We start from the raw sequence: 22,651 nt of genomic DNA on the forward strand, positions 1-22,651 counted from the left end.
TGGAGTAAGAAAATTTTAAACATCCATGAGAAACCGAACCAGAAGGAGACATGCATGAAGCTAGTAGTGAAGCCTGAATATACAAAAATTGAGGAACCCCAAGTATGAAAGACAAAAAAATATATATATTTGCCTCTTTAATTCAGGCAAAGGTTACTGAAAACATAACTATATAATTTTCTCAGCAGCATAGACTTGTTTTTCATTATAATCTTGGAGGTCATAAAATAAATGAATGCTCATTCACCGTCATTCGTCCTTCACAGTGGTGCAGTGTATCCCAAACAAATGCTGTTAAAAATTCTGTTAGGTCCCTGATAATATGCAAAACAAGGATTTTGCTGATATCTGTTCCTGTGAAGGCTGGACAGACCACATACACTTTCAAAAAAGGAAGTGCACAGTGAAGGACAAAGAACATTTTTGACTCTCTCTGGTACAGTTCATAATCTTTAGCAGACTTGTGGAGACAGAGAGCCTGAAACTATGGTAAGTACAGAGCTCTATTCATTTACTTTTTATTACATGGACACATAAGATTTAGTACTAAAACTGCTGTGGTTGTGACTGTAAAACTTTACATGTATTTCTAATAGTTTCAATTCAGTTCCTTGTAGCTGACTTCCTGCTTTTGAGGGCATGAAGAAACTTTTTAGGTTTTTTAGCTCCTTCATCATGTGAACTGGTTCGTATGTGCCTTACTGATTCGGGCGTTCAAAATTAAGGAAGAGAAAACAGCTTCTTTCAAGGCTAAGACGACAAATTAATTTGTGTATCTAGAGGAATTCCACAGTCAAGTGTCAATGTGACACCAAACAAGAAATGGAAATGGGTCAAGACTTTTAATTAGATTTCCATAATGCAATTGCACGATCTTATTTTGATTCAGAAGTACTTTGTAACTGAAAAAAAAAGGGAAAAAACTCCACTGAAGATTTATGCCTTTATGTGTAAATCTTCAGCGTAGTTGGGTTTTTTTCACTAATCTGTAGAATTTGTTTCCTTAAAAAGACAGTTTCCTTAAAATACCATACTCCATATAGGTGTCTGGTTTTTATAAGTATTTAATTAATAATTCAAATCAATAATTTCAAGAGAAGTGATTTTACAAATAAATGTTGAAAAGTGTGAAATCTGAATAGCTTTTCAGGCCATATGTGTTCTGGGAAGTAATTTTGAACTCCTGGAGTAGCTTGTATACTTTTATCATGGCACATATGCCCATACTACCCTGACAGTAGTATTACTAAAGAGGTATTCTTCATTTGAAGCTGTCAATACTGTTTCAAGGGAAAAAAAGGTATCTCATGAAACTTAGAGAGGAACCAAACTACAGAATTCAATATCTTCATGGGGGAAAAGGTCTAACTTTGCCCATTGCAAGAAGCACTTGGAAAATGGTAACGTGAAATAGGATTGAATGCAGAACACCGTTCACATTTAACGATGCTTCACAAAGTTTGGAGGGTTTTAGTTGAGTTTGCTTCTGTTTTACGCAACAATCAAATTCTTCCTGAATCTGAAGCAATGGCCTCAAAGTGTTTACATAAGTAATATTTTTTATATTTAAAATATAAAACAAATATTTCTTATTCTATTTATTTCTGTTGTAATCCCACTGTGTAGAATAAAGTACTAAAGAGCGAAATACTACTTTTGTTTACACAAATAATTTAATTCAAGTCACTCGACTTACTCTGGATTCACATATGGATGAACGGGATCTGAATAGGGCCAAAGGTTCTACCAAACTAGCATCTCGTTGAGCCCTTGCCTGCTGATTTCTCGTTGCCACAGAGATTCTTTTACTTGAGTTAGTCATTCAGGGGCCCAAATATACATGGAGCCTTTGTATTTGCAAAAATCTACATTAAAACTTACAAGATAAACACACAAATACTCTTCTAGAATGATTCTGCTTTCACGAAAGGGTTTATTTAGAAACTATGTAAATATGCAAATACATTGAACATGAACTTCTGCTGAACACAGAACTTCTGCTGTTGCCCAAAGCAGTTTGAAAATAAACAACAATTATCAGTTTCACTTTTTTGTTTAAGTCTTTCCAAAGCTCCAGGTTGTTTTCTCTGAATCCAAATATGAGTGACAATTCAAAGTAATGCAAACCATGAATTCATACGCTTACTGTATTTCCTTGACAATGTTATATATCACTATGGGGAAAGGAGTGCTTTCATCTTCACATCACAGGCAACCCAGAACCCTCACCAAGGAAGCAAATCACAATCTTTGGTCTTTGCTTTGATGTTGTACAGGTGGAAATTAATATCATAGCAATATGAGAAGAGGGGAAAAAATTTTAGAAGGAGAGAAAAACAAGTAACTGAAGAAGGTGGAGTGACAACTAATATAGGGAAGTTTGTTTTCTGGTATTTTTACAGCAGATAGAGGTTGGAATGGTTGGGAAGACAAACTTAATTGTACCAAAAAAGCCAATGAATGTTTTGAACATGAGATTGGGTATAATCTATACGAGACTGGCTCTGGTTTTAGTGCATACAGGAAGAGATGGAAGGAACAGAGCTAGATCTGCGGAATCCCAAAATCCAAATGAGGACCAAAACATAGAATTCAGTATTTCATTTACGACCATCATAACAGAGCCAAGTTTAAACCAAAACACCTAGATACAATATCAGATGAAAAAATACCAGAACTACAATTATAGCTGCTAGGCATGTGTAGCTTCATGTGAGATTGAAGCTGATGAACACAAAGGAAAAAGGCTGCATTTTGCTTTGGCTTCAAGCCAAGACAAGCTGTGTTGATTTCTGACCTAGAGAAATAGCTCTTAGTATGCCTGTCTTCTTGCAGTGATACTGGTAATTCTCAGATATACTATAACAAGCAAAAGAACTTTTGAGACATGACAATTCAGATAAATCTTCTGATGCAGATACGGCCAACCAAGGAACTTGGTTCATCTATTTGGATCTACCATTTGGTGTTTGTTTTGGTTTGGTTTGTTTGGTTTTTGTTTTGGTTTTTTTTTTTTTAATAAAGGAAAAGAAAAGAACTTAAAGAACTTAAAGAACACCCAGAAAAACAAGGAGAACTGCTGGGATCCATTTAGTCGTAACATCCAGATAGAGCTAGAACAGCAGTTAAAAAGTGAGGTGCAGCATATTTTCCCAGTGTCTCAGTTTGGAAGGCATGCACGTTGCCTCATCAGTGTTACTAACTTCACATTTAAATTGTGTCAGACTCTGTCATTCACCTTATTTGACTAAAGACAAAAAGTCTCCATGCAGGCAATTCCCGGGGAACAGCTACATTACCGTAACTTGCCCTGAAATAACTCAGTCAGGACTCAGTGTTTTTTTCTGTAGCATTCGTCTTGGAAAGGGTTTTTTCTTCTTCCAGGATAGTCAAAATACATTAATCCTTTGGGATCAAATTTTTGTCACACAAAAAACATGGACATTTAGTGACATGATCTCCTTTAATGGATGTTCAGAAAAAGCTTCTTCCTATTCACAACTTTTTACATTGTACATTATATGGCAATTCTGGGAGCTGACACTGAAACCCATACTCCTAACTGCCAGGAAGGTACTCACAACCCTCTCCATCTGTTCTTTAATGAAGGAAGTGCCTCCTTGGCTTATTCTTTTGAAAGAGAGGGCCTAAGTATGCACAGCCAAAAGTGGAATAAGGCACTTATCCTTACACAGGATTATGGTGTACAAAGTGACAGAGAGGAGTGAGAAATATATTAAAGGTTATCTCAGAGCTACGGGTATTTGTTTCTTGATATGCTTGCTAAGATTAGTTACTGCAATGTTTTTGGGTAAAATTTATCTAATAGCATTTTAAATGTTGCCCTTGTCAACTAAGTCTGTTAGTCTAGTCCTGAAATGTGCCTCCTTCAGCACCTATGCCGATCATTTAGACACCTAGATCACAGAATCATAGAATCACAGAATGGTTTGGGTTGGAAGGGACCATAAAGATCATCTAGTTCTAACCCCCCTGCCCTGGGCAGGGACACCTCCCACTAGACCAGGCTGCTCAAAGCGCCATCCAGCCTGGTCTTGAACACCTCCAGGGATGGGGCATCCACAGCTTCTCTGGGCAACCTGTTCCGGTGCCTCACCACCCTCACAGTAAAGAATTTCTTACTGATAGCCAATCTAAATCTACCCTCTTTCAGTTTGAAGCCATTACCCTGTGTCCTATCATTACACTCCCTCCACATAAAGAGTCCCTCCACATCCTTCCTGTAGGCCCCCTTCAGGCACTGGAAGGCTGGTATAAGGTCTTCCCGGAGCCTTCTCTTCTCCAGGCTGAACAACCCCAACTCTCTCAGCCTGTCCTCGCAGCATAGGTGCTCCAGCCCTCTGATCATCTTCGTGGCCCTCCACTGGACCTGTTCCAACAGGTCCATGTCCTTCTTGTGCTGAGGACCCCAGTGCTGGATGCAGTCCTGCAGGTGGGGTCTCACCAGAGCAGAGTAGAGGGGCAGAATCACCTCGCTCGACCTGCTGGCCATAGATCCACCATTTAGGAAGAATTTTCAAAGATGATATTCATCTGCCACTTAACTCTGCATGCCTTAAGGGAATGTCCACACTGCAGAATGCAAACCTATTTAGAGATACACAAGGAGTTATACCAGATCATAATCTCCATTAACTGGAGATGTAACATTGACTAGGACTTGGGACAACATTTTCGTGAAACACAAGGAATGGAGAAATTCTTCTAAAGAGGAGAGGTTTCTACATCTACATCCAGCACAGCATGGAAGAGCATATCAGCCTTCAGTCAGTTGAACTTGCCTTTTCTTACATACTTTTCCAGGGCTAACTCACTTGCCCAAGTTAAGTGGCCCAGCTGAGATGCTGGTTTCTAAGAATCTCTGTCTTTCCCCTTATATTGCAGGAAAGGCCTAGACTGAAAAAAAAATCCATTATAAGATAGACAGCCAAGGATTTGAACACCTCCATAAGGAGCAGCGTAAAATTTTGTGTGTTTAAGAATGCCGTTCTAATGCAGCCTCTGCTCTACATTAGATTTTAAAATTGTAGCATACCATCAGTACGTCATTCCCCATTTAAAAGGGCTTCTGCCTCATTCCATCAGGTTCACAAATGAGGTAATCTTTTCCATCTCATCAGATTTTGCAGGCCCATTTAGAAAGGACTGCTGCATCACCTTCATGTCAATGGTTCAATTGTTCAGTGACCAAAGCAGACATGTTGGAAAGAGGTATCTCTGGTCATGTCATAAAAAAACCTAAGCAGCGTTTGGAGCAGTGCATTGAAATTGGTTCTACCCACTTCTAAGTGAGTGCTGTAATTACTAGGCTAGAGAGATGCTTTACCCTTTTCTGAACTGAAGAATCCTCACAACTTTCACCCAAAGCAAATAACCATCAAAACAGAGATGGAAAATTCTACCATCACCCATTAATCACCTTTGGTTTGGTGTTTGGGGAACTCTCACAAGAGCTGTGGGTTTCACAAACTTTGGGCTGTGTTTTCTGTAAACTATGTACAAGTAAATGAAAGTAAAGAGTGCCTGACCATTTTTAAAACGAAAGGACTCCATTTCTCCAAGCACAGGGATGCCTCTATTTCTCCTCTGGCATGGGCAGAAACAGGGATATGAAGGATATAAGGTCATCACAACACATTTTAAGACCATTAGTTTCACCAGACAAAAAAAAATAAAAGAAAGCCCTTGTCTTTCAGTGTAGTATTTTACAGCCAACTTTTGTGTATCAATGGAGTCCTACTGATTCTGCACAGGAACACATGACAGTTGATTATATGTCAGGCTGAAGGTCTAACCACACTCAGAAGGGTCATTCTCACAAGCAACCCTGTGTGAAGGGACCTCTTCCTTCCTGCAAAGATCACTGAGCTCACTGGGCTTCAGATAGGCACAGAAGACCAGCAGATCCAACTGTGTTGTATAACTAGGAACACAGCAGATTTTGAAATTGATTTGTGCAGGGCTAAAATAATACAATGTTCAGGATACTATTGTCTTTGTGAGTCAGGCACAATTTTCCGTCTGTCAAGCTGAAGTGGAGCATAAGAAGTAGAGAAACACCAAGAGAGAATTTTTCTCCCTGATCTTTAGGCTACTTTCAAAAACCATTATAAATGAACATCTGTCCCAATGAAATCCAAAAATGCTTTTCTGCTCACTGTATAAGACAGCAGGGAAAATATTGTGACGGTAAGGATAAGCAAGCAATGGACCACAGTGCTCAATGACAGTTATGCTCTGTGCATACATAATGCCCAGTGATGCTTCTAGATTGGCACTGCACCCAGAATGCCCCAAACTCTGGCATCTTAGTTATTCTACAGTGTCTTACTGCCAATTGAGAGGCCCATGATATTACTGCAATGTGTGAATGAGAGCCCCATGGTGTCATTAATGAAAACTGACTGGCAAGCCAGGACTTGCTACATGCAGCCGTGTCTGTGCTCAGCCCACTCAGACGGGAATCAGGCAACATCTTGGCCTATTTAAGAGTTATTTAAGAGTGGAATGAACTCCAACATTCTCCACCCCTGTACTTTGCAACCTGGGTAAAACACAGACTTGCACAGACTCCTAAAATACAGAACTATACCTTTGCTGAACCTTCATATGACTTTCATCCCTTAGTGTTTTTCCTGTTCCTGGGCCAGGGGGAAGCTAAGATAGGAAAATGTGTTAAGTATGTAAATTAGACAAAGATAAATAACATTCATAAACAAATGTAAATCTGAAGCTCAAACAGAACATACTATGTTTATTTATTTCACTCTAAGACACAAAATTACCCCAATCTTTCTCTGTGCCACCTGAACTATAACATGAAAAATGTTGGATTTTATGTGTCAGCTTCTCCTACTTTAACAAAGAATAGGTTACACAAGTTATTGCAGGGCTCACAGCAATCTTACTCCAGTGCTGCTAAGATATCTGCTTTTTTAAAAGCACGAAAGTTGTTTGAAGGAATTGGAAAAAAAAACACTGGAACACTTTGCTTTCAAGAGGAAGCTTCCACAACTTGGTTCCTTTTCTTAAAAATATGTTTGGTCACCATTTCTTAAAGCTATTGCCTTTCTCCACAGTCACAGTCAAAGGTGGGAATTAGCAACATTTGCCCTAATATCCTTTTTCTTTTCATAACAGATTCCCATTTGAATATTTTTATTGATATTATTTAGTCATTTATTCCAGACCTGCCTCATGTAAGCATATTGTGAATGTCTCCTGATTAAGACAAATAACACAAGGATATCTAAAGATGCATTTTTTTGTTGTTATTGTAAGTTGTAAGTACAAAGTTTTAATATTTATCAGTAAGTCATCTCTACTTGAATCAACAGTCTGGGATTAAGAACCTGACGGGATTCATGGGTCCATTTCAGTAAAAAGTCATGTTTTTTAGCTATTTTTTCTTACGAAGAGAACATTCATACTGTTTTGTATTCTAATTAAGAGAACCCAACAAACTAAAAAGGAATAAAAGCAATTCTCCATCAGAGTTCAGGACTCTTAACAGGAAAAATCTGAAATGAACCAAAATAGCAGCTGCCTTCAGCAGTATCACTCAATGCAAAAGTTGGGAGTACACAGAAAATTAAGAACAGAAAAATTACACAGGAATGTACAAAAAGAAAGCCTCTCCCATGTTCTTGCACTGAAGTTGTGAACAATGGCCCCCAACTTGTCATGTCATCACTGAAAGGTGTGGAAAATTCATGAGAACAATTTATCACACATCCTTAAAAATTGGATACATAAGAAATTTGCCAAATTCAATCCATAAATATTGGCAAAATACTTTTTTTAACCATTGGGGGGTGCTTACATTTTCACAGAAAAAGTGGGGATCAGAGGATCTTGTTCAACTTGGATTTGCAACTATAACTGGGTGCTCCTTTCACTTCTGCTGTCGCATCTCTAACAGCTTTTCTTCCCATTAGTCACTTGTGTAACAAAGTTTTGGAGAAGTGTCACAACCTCTACAATACCATGACCCTTCCCTAAACCTCTGAGGGCATCTCCATTTTGATTCTAAAGATGAATCATAGGGAGATTGGTTTTCTTATTCTCCTCAGAGAAGAAAAATATTTGGAAATCATGTCCCCAGGCTCTCACTTACTTCTCCTGTATAAAGCCTCTCAAAACAACAATTTAGCCAAAACCATTGACCTGCTCCATCCCTTAGTAATTTTTTTAACTATTTTCCAAATCCTTTTGACAATCCCTTTTTATGTCGTAAAGTGTTTACAGGTCCTGCAGTTTATCCCCCAGTGGTCCTGTCTCTACGACTGGTCCCACTTGATCCTTTTTGGGCCTCAGTCTCTAATTCATTCATTATTCCACCACTAAGTTTCCATTGATCGGAATGTTTGCTTACATGACATGAGTTTTCAATCAAATCTCTTTTCTTCAGCCTCTAAGAGCAGTTGCTAGGACTCAAATTTATGCACTAGCCCATAAGAACAAACAGTCAATACATGGACCTCCCTTAGCCAACTACTGCTGCCCTTCTTCTTCCTGCTACTCTTCTACCCACCACAGTCAGTAGCTGTCCTGTTCCCCACAATAAAAGTATCCTGTGCAATTGATGATCTACTCAATGGCCCATTCTTTAATGGATGCCGACCCAGCAGACTGGCCTTACCTTTCAATTTAGCAACAAATATGGCAGTATGACCCTGCACAACAACAAAATGGAAAATTTTATTTTCCCCATACACTTTAGCCCTTGGAGCAGAAAGGCTGGTATATGATGCCTCCATAATCTGTCATGGCCTGAAGCCTCTGTGAGGAGACAGCAAAATTGAGAGACCCTGTTAAATCTCCCCTTCTCATTCGTACATACCCTATAAACAGCAGATGCAAGTGCCTGCAAATAATAGGCTGGGTAAGTAACTGAATTTGCATTAATAAAGTTAAGAAACCAGCTTTAACTTCTCTGCCTTTTAGGTAAGGCAGCAGGCAGGCACTGAGCACACATAACAGCAACAACCACAATCCAAATAGTCAAAACCCAACTGAAGAATGCTCTGAGCAATCTAGGGATGTTGGCCCTGCTCTGAGCAGACAGTTGGACAAGATGACTTCCAGAGGTCCCTCCCTATCTAAATTATGCTCCAAGGCTATGATTTGTAATGGGAGTGGCTCCTCCATTAGAGGTCACTGTTGTGCAAGCACCCGGGAATGACACCATGGAAAACATACGCACACGGTAGTTGTATAGAGAAAGTGCTGCATGAATTAGGGTTCCCTTCTGCGCAGTAGCTGAAGTGTGAGATCCATCTGGCAGTAGGGCAGGTGTATGATGGCAAAGGGGATGCATGGCCCACTTACCTCTCAGGTTTCCCAGGCGTCTTATTCCAAGTATGGGATAAAAGGAGGAAAAGTGAAGTTAGAGAAAAATGAGCCTTGGCAAAAGACAGGAGAGTAGGGCAGGAAGGAAGAAGTATTCTTCTCTGCGTGTACCAGCAAGGTACAGAACCAGAAACTCTGCGTGTACCAGCAAGGCTTCAGAATACGGGGCTTGTGTACATCTCTGCCTAAGCTGACTTTACAAAAGGACTCTCAGCAGTTGGGAAACTGATCCTGGTTTTCTGCTGTGATTGTCAGAGACACAGATGAATGCATTCTTATTTAACCTAACTTTAATTTCTTTTGTTTATGGGTTTATATCACAGTTTAACCAGTTACTTTAAAGCCAACAGGCTTTGTGACCAACCTGATATCACCTGGTACGGGATCAGGGACCAAAATTTGTTGATAAGTCAAAATAAACTTTTTTAAAAGTCCTAAAGGATCAGGCCATAGAAAGGATGTTAGGCATTATGCAAATCCTAGACAGAAGAGCTTAGGAAAATTTTTGTTGAAACATTCTTTTTAAAGATGTTTGGATTAAACTGGATTTTCATTTTTAAACGTCATTGTCTTTGATTAAGACTCCCATGGGAACATTTCTGAAGTTATTTTGTGTTTTGAAATGTTTATGCTGTGGGAGCATGCTCTTTGTTTTTATTGAGGCCACATCATTGTCTTTGTTACTGATGTCAGGAATTGTACTAAACTAAGAAATCATATAAAGGGCTGCGTTTATTTTTAATTAAACTTTAATATTCTGGATTGAACATTTTTCCAGATGTCTGATTTCATGTCTGACAATCCTTGCAAATGTGTTGCTCACACAAGAAAATTCACACTAAAGAATGTGAGATTGCTTACATGAAAGCGATTTTGATGTTTGACCAGTTCTGCGACTGGTCAGATTGTCCAGGAAGAAAAGTATAAAAAAAGAACAAAAGGTTCATATGGGAGACCTTGCAGTGTGGCAGTGGTTAGAAGGTGGGAACAAGAAAGATTCTGCCCATGTGTAGCACAGAAATTACTCTACGTTTCTATGTTGCCTGTTCCACTCTAACCAGCCAAGCTGTCCCAAAGATATGTTCAAAGGGTGTGTTCCTACCTTCCTTTTCCTCCACTGCAACAGCAGTTTAGGGACTCCTCACCCAACCACTCCTCTAACACAGTTACTCTAATCCTGTGTTTCTTTGTATTGATGGTACAAATGCTGTGCCCTGTAACCTCAACCAGTGAAATAATCTGGATGACCTCTCCCATGCCCCAGTCCCTTTTCTTTTCTCTCATTTTCTTTCCTTCCCTTGAGTATTGTTAATCTGTATTTTTTCAATGGCACATGATAGAGAACAGACTTCAAGTTCCATAGAAGCAAACCTGAGGGGAGGTGGGTGAGGCACCTTTATATACTGCAGCGAAAAATAGTACAGGTCGTTACGCATGCTTCTAGCCTTTTAGGGAAATATTTTTAAATTGTAATTTTTAGGTGTCCCATGCTCCATATCAACACTGAGAATGTATTACTTTCTCAGAATGTACAACCAGTTGGGGTGCCTGAACACCATGACAGCATAGGCTCATTTTTTCTATTGTGAATTTTCCACTGATGTGGTTAAACTGTTGACTTACAGGAGGAGTTGCAGAAACGGTGCATAGGATGTGTGGCAAATGGGTGAACGATGATTTATAAATAAGTAGAATGGGTCTGCAGCAAGAAAGAATGCATGTCAGGCCTACATGGGGGATTCCTAAACTGTTTGCACAGTGGCAGCAGCTGGACGTGAAATGTGCCCTTGCCTTCCTTCCCCCACTCTTCTATCACAGATTTTCTCTTCCACAATCCAGACCCTTATTTTACATCCTCATCCTCCCACCTGACACCACACACAAACTGGGATCCCAATCTGTTCCCTACCTCGTTAAAACACAGCTTTATGTCTACCAAAAAAAACTTTACTGCATCCTGTCACAGACTCCTGTTTCACTGCTTTGACCTCAATCCTGCACTCTCAGCCAGCTCTCAGAATCTCTGCACTGACTGAACTCATGGAGCAGACCAAGAAACAGGGAGCTGGTGGTCCATCCACAGAGTCCAGCAAATAATGGCTGATCAGCTGGTGGGCAGTAACTGCCTGTGTGAAGGTTCTCTTCAGCCAAGTGATAAGCACGCTAATTACGTGCATGGAGGCACTTTATCCTGCAGTTCAGGTGTGGAGGAGGAAGCATTCCAACAGAACCAACTGCAAACAAAACCGAGAGTCACTGCTATCACAGAATCATAGAACAGGCCAGGTTGGAAGGGACCTCAGAAGATCATCTGGTCCAACCCTCAGTGATGGATCTCATTTTGAAGTAGTTCACAAACTGCTAATAGCACACATCACTTTTCATCACCTGCTCTGTGTGTGTTTGCACTGCTTATGAACTGTGAGAGCAGAGAATCTACAGAGAGGTCATCAAATGCTTTTGAAGGACAAAATGCATGAAAATGCTTAGCATCTTTCCCTTTCTGGCCTTTGCAAATTAGCTGGATCTACTAGAATCAGCAGTATTTTTCAATTTCTGAATGCAAAGAGCAAGAAACTGAAAAAACTTTGTAGGAGATAGACACAAATATCTGAATCTGTATTAATTGTACTTGAAATTGTGAAGCCTTGCTAAAATTAGTTCATGTTGTATACATTTCTCATCTGTTGAGAAGTTTGCCATTAAAAGGTTAAGGACATAGTAGAGATTTTTGTAAACACCCCCCAGTGCAAAGCAGTATATTAGTTAAAAAAAGAGACATTACAAAATGATATCAGAGATCTCAGTGTTACATGGTGCCTCACCCAGGTGAATATGGTATTTGGTGCACTTGTATTATTCCTAGCACAAGAGCAAAAGCAAAGGAGCTCCAGCCTGGAAAGAAGAGAGTTTTCCTTCCTTATCCAGCTCTTCCGAGAGTCAACAAGACTTGCATGAGAAAGTAATTATCTATTTTCTGAAACCTGCTAATGATATACAGACAAAAATACATACTCCTTAGCTGTGTGACTGCCTGGGAAAACTGACTTGGAAAAATAAGCCAAGAAGGTGGTATTACAACATAGATAAAATTTCTACTCTATAAATCAGGTTAAACTGTAAAGCACTGATTTTTTTTTTTTTTAATTTGGCCTTTCCCCCTTCGTGTTTTAGAATATAAAAATAATTGTAATACAGCATATATTTTAACTAAAAAGTTAAAATTCAAGACCATGAGAAGAGACTCTAAAATTATTAGCTGCAATTATACTAAATAATACTATTTATCACACACACACTGCGAAAGGATGCAGGGTCAGAATGGTGAAAGATTCATGGCAACTGAGAATTTACCTTGAGCCTTCATTTTCTCTGTTTCAGATGTTTTCAAATTTAGCCCTACCCATGACAGATATTTTCTTGAGAGCATATAAAGTACAGAAAGATGACAATTGCATTTCATTAAAATTCATTTTTGTCTTAACTTCATCAGGGATTGCTTGACTTAGCAAAATGGACCATGAAAATCTGGTTTTGAATTGATTATTTCTTCTAAGCAAACATCTTTTTAAAGCAAAAGCAGCCTGATCACCTCTGGTATGATTCAGGCAGTAGCTACCAAATGTAGGTCTGATCTTCAACTTATTAAAAGGAAAAGACTGAAGAGCTGTTGGAAAGAAATCATAGGACATTAACAGAGCCTAAATGGCTCTCACCTGAAACCTTTTCTTCAGAGGTTTAAGGAGGAGATTTTGAAAGGTAAAGGCCCTTTGCTACCCACTTCCCAGAGAAAGCTCATGATAACAGAGCTATATGATACCTGAAGAGGCACAAACATCAGCTGCCAGAGCTCTGTGCCCCCATAAGCTTGTGCAGAAGGGCAAAGAGTGAGAGCAGGACCTTGCCTGGAGCTGGGACACTTTTTAGGAAATATCGGTTTATTTTTTGCTTCTCTGAACTAAAAACAGATGAGAACCGAAGAGCTGCTGGGGGTTTAACATACGAGAGGGCAGGAAAGGAGGTTGTTAAGTTTGAGTGTGAAAGCATGGGGTGTCCAGAGAGATCCCTCTCTCCCTGCCACAGGGTTTGCACAATTCCTGTCAAGGTATTTGCATGTTCTTGCACAATTTTTTGCCTCCCAGGCAGAGAAGAATGTGTTGTGGAGAAAGGGAAGTCAGGGGTGTTTTGCTAAAGCTGTCTGTTCCTCTTGCTTTTCCACTTCCTCCTAGTATCCGCAGCTGGGGGGATGCCGAGGGGGAAGCCCAGCCAGTGGATAATCCCCTGCCCAACTATTTACACGAGGGTATAAGGAGAGGTAACTGAAGTGACTTCTTCCTTGAGAAAGCTGTTTCCTCACTCTCTTCCCACCCAGTCTCCCCTTCCCCCAGTGCAGGCTCCCTCTCTTCTCCCCTGCTCTCCCTGGTGACAGCAGCTGCTAAGATGGCTGCCCCCTTGCTCTCAGGCTTGCACCGGCTCCAGCCAGCCCTGGGTCCCTCCATGACAGGCTGAGCCCCAGCAGGGAAGCACAGAGTGAGTCAGGGCCCCATGGGCTGATGGTGAGGAAGGCAGGACACAGACACGGCCACTGCCGAGGGACACGGGGGAGCAGGGCTGAGGGAGAACAACATCATGAGGACAGGCAAAAGGCTACCCACACTCCCCCGCTGCCAGAGCTCCTTTCTCCACACAATTGCTTGTGCCCAGCTCCCATTCACCCTCCCATGCTCCTCCATCCTCCCTCTCACCCCAGTCTCTACTGATTTTCACCCATGCACAGCTTCTAGAAACTTCCCAGACAGACAGACTGACAGACTGCCTGCCTTACCAAGATGCCCACCAGGTCCTCTACACAACGCCGTTACCTCAGGCCAGGACACTCCTGCAAACTCAGCTGTGATAGCTACATGCACATCACCTGTGATTTAGCTCATCAAATCATCTCATCAAGCTACCACTGGTGATCGGCTGTGGCCCTTAATGAGGTACAAGCTGTGGGATGTGAGGGGTGATGGTGCTCCGTGAGTCCTCTCAGCCTATGCTTCACAGGGCTCTGTCTGTGTGCATCAGGGCTCTTGACCACCATGGTGAGATCTGAACTTTCAGAAGGGTTTTCTGGTGCCTGTGGAGGGTTTAGTGAAGGCCTGGCGTTCACATTTGGTCCATCTGGAGCATTTTCTGCCACTACACTGCTTTCAATTCCCCATCAGCTCCTGCTGCTGAACCCAGGAGCACCGACATCAGCAAAACCCACACCGTTTGCTGGGCAAAAAAAAAGCCTAATTCAAAAGCCACTTAATCTGAGCCCCCTGCATGAGTGAGCTTTGCAGCAAAATGGGAAGGGCAGAGCCGGTGACACAGCGGGGGCACTGAGGGACACCCCGGGGACAGAGCATGGGGCAGGGAGTGCAGGGCGGTGGAGGTGAGTAATTTGTGGGAATATGACAGTTAATACCTGAACACAAGCTTTGTATTCAAAGAAGAATTGCTTAAGATTTGAGCCAACACAGTGCTTCTAAGGTCAAGTCACAAAAAAGAAAGTCTTTTCGCTTTTTGCATGTAAGATTGTTTTGTATGGCCTTTGCCTCAGCTTTAGATGTACACAGGAAGGACCATGCTCTGGAAGGAGTGATTTATTACAGTCCATACACACAAGCAGAAAACCAGGAGCTTAACATACACCTGACTGTGATGCTCTGGATTATGCTGAGCTTTCCTCCATGACAGAAAAATGTCCTTCACAAAGCACAGTCAGGGTAGGAAGACTCTGCCAGCCTCATTTGACTTCTTTCTTGAATTTGTCATTTTAACTTTTCTCTAATATAGAAAAATATAAATAGTGGAAACAGATTTCTGTACTCCTTATTCAGACAAATATAAATACAGTAATAATAGTTAACGGGTATAAGATTATAGGGATTGAATTATGACAATTTAAAAGAGCCACAGTATGGACTGAGGAGCTTTCAAGGAATCCTGTGTAGTATGTGTCCACAAAGAGTATCCGTAAAGCCCAGTTGCTCCTGTAAGCATGACCGTGCACATAAACACAAGAGAATCCTGCTAATTCGCTCATGACCACATCAAATTCTGTCAGAAATACTAAAACCACCTTCAAATGGCAACCCAATGGAAATGCAACAGCACATTTTTCAGGAAGTCTAGCCCTGTCTGCAGACACTAAGATAACATAGGCTGACACTACAAGAAACGTGCATTCTCATAGCATAGAATCATAGAAGTGCCTAGGTTGGAAGGGACCTTTCAGATCATCTAGTTCAACCATCAACCTAACTCTGACAAAAACTAGATGTCTAAGCACTGTGTCTACCCATCTTTTAAATAACTCCAGGGATGGTGCCTCAACCAACTTCCCTGGGCAGCCTGTTCCAATGCTTGATAACCCTTTCAGTGTAAAAATTTTTCCTAATATCCAGTCTAAACCTCCCCTTGTGCAACTTCAGGCCATTTCCTCTTGTCCTATTGCTTGTTTCAGAAGAAACTGACCCCCACCTCTCTACACCCTCCTTTCAGGTAGTTGTAGACAGCACTGGCAGAAGCTCCTGCCAGTGTTCAGGAATATCAAGTTTCTACTGAAAACCAGATATTTTCCAAAATTATGCTGTAACACGATCGCTGTGGTGGTGGGGTGGCACTTTTCCCCAGAGCTCCTGACTCTGCAGAATTGCTAAGCAGAACTGCTAAGTCTTTTCCTTGCCCTCTGACGGGGTTCACGTACTTGAAATGTTATCCCCCAGGAGCAGCACGAGATCAGATTGCGTAAATACATACAAAGAGATTATCAACGGCAAAATACATCATTTCTGCTGCTGCTCCTAGTCTGCCACTAGGAGGCAAACGTCCTATGAGAGTGAGGAAGAGGCAGGAAGTCTCAGTGAAAAACCGGTCTAACGTTGACTTTCTGTTGCTGAGCACTCCATACATGGAACACAACTCCATGTGTGGTATGTTACACATAAACAGAGCAACACTATTCTGACTTAGGAAGGAGATTGTCAAACTTGCTTTAAAGATATTAATGCACCTGTCTGAAGATGCTCTCCTGTGCACTATTTTTTTCCCCCTACATATACATGGTTTAAGGATTACCTGCCCGAGCCATTCTGTCATGCTGTCTCGCCTGTTTTGGGATCCTGTAATAGACTAAGATCAGTGAAACGAAGTAGGTTAAAAACAACATGGAAAGAAAAAAAGACATTTTTATTTTGTATCATGTCACTTCAACAATAGTAGTGACATAGCAGCGGAGGTATCAAGATCCTGACTATGATATTCTTTGTGACCATTGAATTGGAAAGCCAGAGGTGTTCAGATGGGAGTGCCTGACCTTTCAAACCATTTCAGAGCACAGGACAACATCAGTAGATGAAAGATACCTTAAAAAGATGGACTAGCACCTATAGCAGAGAAACTCAGGGAGGGTCGTTTTCTCCCCTTTTTTCTTTCCTCTATTTTTGACAAATTTAATTCCTAAGCAGACACTTTTCCCAAAGGTTCATGGAAACAGAAAGTTGAATAAAGGCTCTGATTCTGATAAAAAAAAATACCTAAAGGCTGCAGTCATAAAAGTTACACATGGGAACAGTATCACACCTTTGCTATGGTGGGATTTAGATGCTGGTTTTGGCCTATACAGAGTCTGGAATGGCATGCTTTTGTGTAAGAAGTCATTATCATTACTGATGTTCTTGTCTTGTTTGAATATAATCTTGTGATTTTGTTGCTGCTGCTGTTGTTTTTCTGAAAAATAAAAAAGGCAAAATATCTATAAGCTGCTTTCAGGCTTGCGGGCCCTGTTCCTCAAAATATTAATTCCTTCAGATTCTTTATTCACCTAAAAATAGCTAATTCCCCCAATCACTCACAAACACCCTTCTCAGAAATAAGTGGAGAAGCAAAGATGACCCAGGAAGCTGTTGCACCTGCACGTGTAAAATGAAGCATATGATAGGCATTGCAGATGGGCAACTTTCACAGCAATTTCACAGCATAAATGGTTATTTTCATTGTGTTTGTTGCAATTTATATTCTCAGCAGCATTCTATCAGTTAGGGATATATTTATTTCTGTGTATTGGATGAAAGAGAAGATGACAGGAACTGTCTAGCATTCCGAGTTGCAAAGATGAGGTTGTTCTTTGATCATTGCATGATTTGTTAGCTCTGATACTGTGCACAAACACTTGCAGTGTTGTTTTCCCCTGCAAAATGACTATATTGCTACAGTTAGCACCTCAAAACAGTCATAGAGACTGCCAGATAAAATAGCAACAGTCATAAAGTCTAATCTGCCTTAATATTAATAATAAATGCTTCACCATCAGTGATGATTGCTTATTTTCACAAATAAACATGATTTTATAAATAAAACAGTGTTTAGCAGAATAGCATAAAAAAACTGCATTTCTTCCACTAAAAAAAAAAGCAGTGTTATGTAAAACAAAAAAAAAAAGTTACCATTGGTACCATTGGCAAGTGGCAAATATAAAGCATGTGGCAGTGTTTTTAACTCAAAAAAGATCCATCCAGCACTCTACTAAGCTTCTGAACTAGCTAAGATACAAGCTTTTGTAAAATTCAGCTGGAAGTATCACGCACCTCCAATGCTTTATTTTGACACCCAAAAATGTTTCGAAAAATATGAAGAAAGTTGTGCAGAAGGAGAAGTGATAGACAATGAGGAAGAGTCAAACAACCTTGCATGAAGCTCAAAGACACACAATTTTTATTCTGGAATCTCGTCCCCATCCAGAGCTCCAGCAACTTCACTGAGCTGTGTTTAGTAGACGGTTCCGCCTTCATGGTTTACCTTCAGCACAAATACAGGTTTAGAATTTCTTGTGAAGCTTGTTTTCTCAATATCGGTTTTCCTACCCTGTACCATCTTTCAAAGTCTTTGATTTCTGTAATGAACTCACAGGCAGAAGGGCAAAAGAAATGTATGATTATAGTTATTTTAAAAAAATATTTCCACATAGCAAAAGCTTTAAACAACTGACCAGCAAATCTCTTGAGATCCTGCTGGTAAAGGTGGGAGCAAGCCAAGATGTTAGCTGACAGCTGATGAGTGGGAATGTATGCAGTGGTTCTTGATGGTAGCAGGGGACTAGACTTGATGGCGCAAAAGGTTGGTCCACTCTTGTCTACACTTGTAATTACCACACACGTTTGATTAGCTATTATTCTGTAAAGACTCAAGCTTTTATGCACCAATATAGCTTCACAGGACTCCACAATATAGGGTAAAAGCAATACTTTTAGATATCACATGGTAAATACTGCGCATGACAGCAGCCAAACAGTCGGAACGCATTTAGTTCCCTTTTCCCCCACCACTTCTTGCCTAATATCCTGAGGAGAGCCTGATCATGATAATGAAACCCACAAGCAGCATTCTTATGCAAACCCTTGCTGAGAAGCAGAACTCCTCTTAGCAAATAGACCAGGCTGTTAAGGTGATACACCCGTGGATTGTCTCATTGAGGGAGACAGTTTTTCTGCCTGTATCAAAATATTGGAGAGCTTTGGGGAGTCCAGGTAAATTTTTGTATGTGTTTGTCTTAGAAATAAACATGCAAAGTTCCAGCAGAAATAGAATCAGCACAAGGTATTACATATAACTTCATATAACTGGAAATTTTAATTGTATATTTTACTTAAGTTATGGAGCTGAAAAGACACCAACGTGATGAAATGGACTTTTCTCTCTCAGTGTTTTGTGTTTGGTTCCGTGGAATTTTACTAAAAGCAGTCCTAATTTAAGTTAGTCTTGCATTTTAAATCTTAAAAACTTAAAGGCAATTATTTTCTAGTATTATTTTCTAGCATTATTTTGGGGTGGTTGATTTGTGGGTGGGGTATTTTTTAATATATAACAATCTGGATTGAGATGTCAGTGTATGTACTTTGCATGGCCATGGAAAATATTTTTCTTCGCAGCGGGGAGTCAGAATGGTACTGCACAAAATTTCCTTTAAAATCATATGGGGTCTTGAAATTCTAGAAATAAGGGTAGGAACTTTTCAGTGGCAGGAACTCAAGTTTTTCTTCTTTGAGAGTCAGAGATGTTACATTAGCTTTAGTGGCATCACCAGAGTAAAATCAAAGACGTTCATAAGACAGTCCCTGTATACACTATATATAAATAGGGTTCTGAGTGAAGAGGGATCTGTCTGTTTCATTTCTGGGCAAACTCAAAAGAAAATTTACATTATTCTGAAAACTGTTGATTAGCATATGAGAAAAATAATTTTAAAATCCCAAATTATTAAGTATCATGAAACTGTGCTTATATAAAGCCATGTTAAAAAAAAAAAACAAACAAACAATTCTTTTTCAGAAAGGGATATTAGTTAGTCTGTTTTTTATTGGATGGAAGTTCTTGGTGGAAAATTAAAGCTGCCAGGCTTCTGTTGTTGAAGACTGAGTTGCCAATGGTTGATAGTTTTTCTGATTTTTGACATAGACATGTAACAAAGAGAAGCAAGAAAATAAAAGTGAAACTTTGTGTTGAACTTATCAGGACATAGGATGAAGAGAGGACCATACATGGTTAGACACCTTGGCCTCATGCATAGGCTCTGACAGGAATAGTTTGGGACCACGCTGGGATGTCATCTGGCTGTTCTGGTCAAGCCCTGTGCCTTCACTAGTCCTGGTCTCAAACTGACCTGAAGTGGATGAACCATATTGTCCTCTTATGTTCCTGCAATATGAAATAGTCGGTCTTATTATTAGGTAAAAGATGAGAAAAAGCGATAAGAGAGGGACGAAAAAGGTGTAGAGGAATGTGCAACAAAAAAGACACAATACAGTGCGATCAGGCTGAAGCAGTGTCATGTCTAATTTTGACAACTGCACGTCCTCATGAGTATGCTCGTTTTGTCATATTGGTGTTAAAGAGATGCTTGAAAAGATGTTCTGGGATAACACAGAGGTTGTCAGCCTTTCACCGGGGAATTCCTTAGGTTTCTGTCTATCCTCTCCATCCTAGAGATCTGCCTTTCAAAAAAAAAAAAAAAACAAAAAACAAAAAACAAAAACCAGGCAGCAGGATAGCCTGCCTCTTTATTTTTCAGTATCTGATGAGGTCTCATTTCTCTTGTATGCCAACCATTGTATTAGCAAGTCTTTTTCTTTGGGCGGACACTGTCCTTCTGCCTTCTTTTCATACTTCCACTACCTACATTCACAGGTATTGCAACATCTTAACTCCACTTTCAAAATGCTGCACTCACTATTAAAGGGAGTCTTCTTTAACTCGTAATAATAACTAGACTCAAGGGGAAGAAAAGCAACCAGAAACAACAAAGTTGCATAATGATAATTCTGAAGTCTCTCTGTCTGGAAAAGGAAATAGCCAAGCAATAACTTACCATGAATTCAGAATGGCACTAGCATCTTGTGCAAGCAGCTAAACTCTCTCAAATACATTAACTTCAGTAGAAGTTAAATCAGGCCATTATAAAGTTGCCAAAAAAATTTCAGATCTGTATTTTTCTACAACTTTCATATGTCATTTTCCTTGCATTTTCTGTCCAGTTCCCTATTCCTTATATCCTGTCCATAGGTTAGTGCTCAATTCCCGTAGTGGTTACCTGCTTCTTTGGTTATTTCACTGTCACAGAAGTCATGAGTATACACACTTTTCTTCTCAAAGGGAGAGCTTTACAATCTTTATTTCATTACTTTCTAGCAAACTCATCAAGATCTGATTCTGCTAAAAGATAATGAGTTTTTAAAAGGATTGTTTAGACTCTGTCACTTGGGAATAAAAAAGAAAAAGTTACAGGTGAGAAGTGAAAAGATGGGGTTTTTTCCTTTATAAATCAGATCTGCATGTATTTTGAAGAATTGCACAATTCCTTGTACAGTCAACAGTTATATATTTTCTTATCTAAGGATCGTATGCACACATATCTGCTCTTCCTTTCATTGATACAGTGCTGCCATTTGAAGAAAGAGTAACCACAAGGGGAAGCTGAAATGAAATGATCTTTTGGCTTCACCAAGACTGAAAAGTAATTAATAAGAGCATACTTATGCTAAAAAAAAAAAAATTTTTTTATCAGTCTGCTAGTTGAGACTGAAATATTCACAGTACGTTCAGGAAGAATACAGTTAGAACCTTTATATTTCTTCCATTCTCATTACGTTGTACTTCTGTACAGAAATGTGCAGTTATATTGTAAATAACGGAGAATTGCAACACTGAGATATAATTAAGATCTAGTTGTGGAAGAATTCTGTACAAGTGTATCTTGGTATCTGTGTAAGCCTCTGTTGAAGGCAGTGGGAGGGTGGGAAAGTACTGCATCTACCAATGTTGATGAATCTGTGGCATAGGAACTAAAACCTAGGTATTGTTCTAGATTTGAGCAAACATATTTGAATAATGCAACCATGTCATATCAAAGCAAATGTTACTGTGCACCTTATGTGCTGCTTCCAGTTCAAATCAGAAGCTGAAAAGACAAAATATTTTGCCTTGAGTTTCCCAATAGAGCAGAAAGGAAAAGTTCAGAAAATAACCCAAGTACTTCTTGAATGAGACTCCTCTGTCCCACGGCCACTTTGCCCTTTAGAGAGGAAGGGTAGGGTGAACTTAATCTCACTTCAGAATCTTTTCAAGTTCCCATTTCATAATTTACAACCTATTGTATGTGCTAATGGAATAGGTAACTGCTGTCGCTTCTGTGAAGAGAAAAACAGAAACTGTGAGGATTACTCTATGAGCAGGGCCACAAATAAAAGATTCTTTTCCCCAGTTCCCCATCTGTCCACCTGGCCAGACAGGTTGTGCATTAGAATCCACAATATGGCTTCTAGAATAACATAGTTTATGAAAGCAGGAACTGGTGACGTACATTAAAGAGAAGAAGAAAGATTTCTTACTGTCTTCTGATTCTTAGTATTACCTTTACCACTTACAACTCACTGTAAGTAAATGAGAGCAGCTACATTGCTGATTGTAAACCCTTCCACAAGCTCTCTTGAAGAGCTTGTAAATCTAGATGACTAAGGCAAGGTTTGTTCACAGTACTGGGAAGAAATTTATTAAAAGAAATCCATTGGCAGTCCTAACGTGGCAGTGGTGAATGGTTTAGTGCATTTCAAACCATGTGTGAATGTCATTGATCTTGCTATTGCAAAGATGTAGAAAACTTCTCAGAAATGATACATCATAATAAGAAAATTTTATTTCCAGTTTACAAGAGGTCTATATGCTGGATGTCTCTTGTCCAGAACATTCACATTATTGT

At 39.9% G+C, this 22,651-nt stretch overlaps 1 protein-coding gene across 8 annotated transcripts in view; it reads left to right on the plus strand.

The window, feature by feature from the left end:
- Positions 1–388: 388 nt before the first annotated feature.
- Positions 389–22,651, plus strand: part of FYB1 (FYN binding protein 1) — a 67,609-nt gene continuing 45,346 nt past the window's right edge. For 7 of the 8 annotated variants that reach the window (XM_063320951.1, XM_063320950.1, XM_063320954.1 and 4 more), the window contains exon 1: positions 389–489. In XM_063320951.1, the coding sequence (XP_063177021.1) occupies positions 487–489 (3 nt within the window). In that variant the 5' untranslated portion in view covers positions 389–486. Of the gene's footprint in view, positions 490–18,795; positions 18,927–22,651 lie in introns of those variants that run through there. The other variant, XM_063320952.1, reaches the window with a different exon arrangement.

The sequence above is a fragment of the Chroicocephalus ridibundus genome, chromosome Z (assembly GCF_963924245.1).
Source record: "Chroicocephalus ridibundus chromosome Z, bChrRid1.1, whole genome shotgun sequence".
NCBI classification, from domain to species: Eukaryota; Metazoa; Chordata; class Aves; order Charadriiformes; family Laridae; genus Chroicocephalus; species Chroicocephalus ridibundus.